General features: G+C 51.3%; 1 protein-coding gene across 1 annotated transcript in view; it reads right to left on the reverse strand.

Moving 5' to 3' along the window:
• The window catches only part of LOC107468196 (protein kinase PINOID-like), a 2,007-nt gene that overhangs the window by 767 nt on the left and 424 nt on the right, over window positions 1-816 (reverse strand). The window contains 2 exon segments of the mRNA XM_016087454.3: window positions 1-260; window positions 360-816. The exon segment at window positions 360-816 is cut by the window's right edge and continues 22 nt beyond it. Coding sequence (XP_015942940.1) covers window positions 1-260; window positions 360-816 — 717 coding nt within the window.

Raw genomic sequence — 816 nt, forward strand, 5'->3', positions numbered from 1 at the left:
TAGAGAGACAGGAGAATAGTGGCGTTGCTGAGTAAGTGCGTGTGTTTGTGTATGGTAGAGGGAATGTATTTTCTGAGTCAGGGGAATAGTCAGAGGATTCAACAGCTGGGATTGCATCGGAACAAAGGGAGAGATCGAAATCGGAGAGCATGATGTGACCGTCTGATCTGACCAACACGTTTTCGGGCTTTAGATCCCTGTAGATGATTCCAAGCATGTGCAGGTATTCCAAAGCAACCAGTACCTCCGCAGCGTAAAACCTGTAACAAGAACAACGAGGAATAGTAAATAATTAGTTACACCTAATTTTCTCACACAAACCTCATTTAGTAATATTGGAATGTTTTCACTTAAAGCACCTTGCGGAGGAGAGAGGGAACCGTTTTTGTGGTTGCTTGTAGCGGAGGGAGTGGAGGTCGCCGCCGGGACAAAACTCCATCACAATGCAAGAAAAATGAGACGCTTCAAACTCCGCATATAGGGTAGGAAGGAACGGATGGTCCAACATCTTTAGGATCTTCCTCTCCATTTCGGCCCTCTGCGACTTGTTCTTCATCGCCACCGCCTCTTTGTCCACCACCTTCATCGCGTAGAAGCACCCGGCGGGTTCATCGTCACCGTTGCTGTTGGAGTTGTCGTACTCACCGGAGGGGAACTCATCGGAGGCGGCGGCTGAGTCACGGAGGCGGCAGAGGTAGACGGTGCCGATGTCACCGGCGCCTATACGGCGGAGGAGGTGAAAGTCGCGGAAGGTGAGACCGGACTTGCGGCGGAAAGTGGCGGAGCGGATGGCGGAGTATGCAAAGTCAGAGGAGC

The sequence above is a fragment of the Arachis duranensis genome, chromosome 10 (genome assembly GCF_000817695.3).
Source record: "Arachis duranensis cultivar V14167 chromosome 10, aradu.V14167.gnm2.J7QH, whole genome shotgun sequence".
NCBI lineage: Eukaryota > Viridiplantae > Streptophyta > Magnoliopsida > Fabales > Fabaceae > Arachis > Arachis duranensis.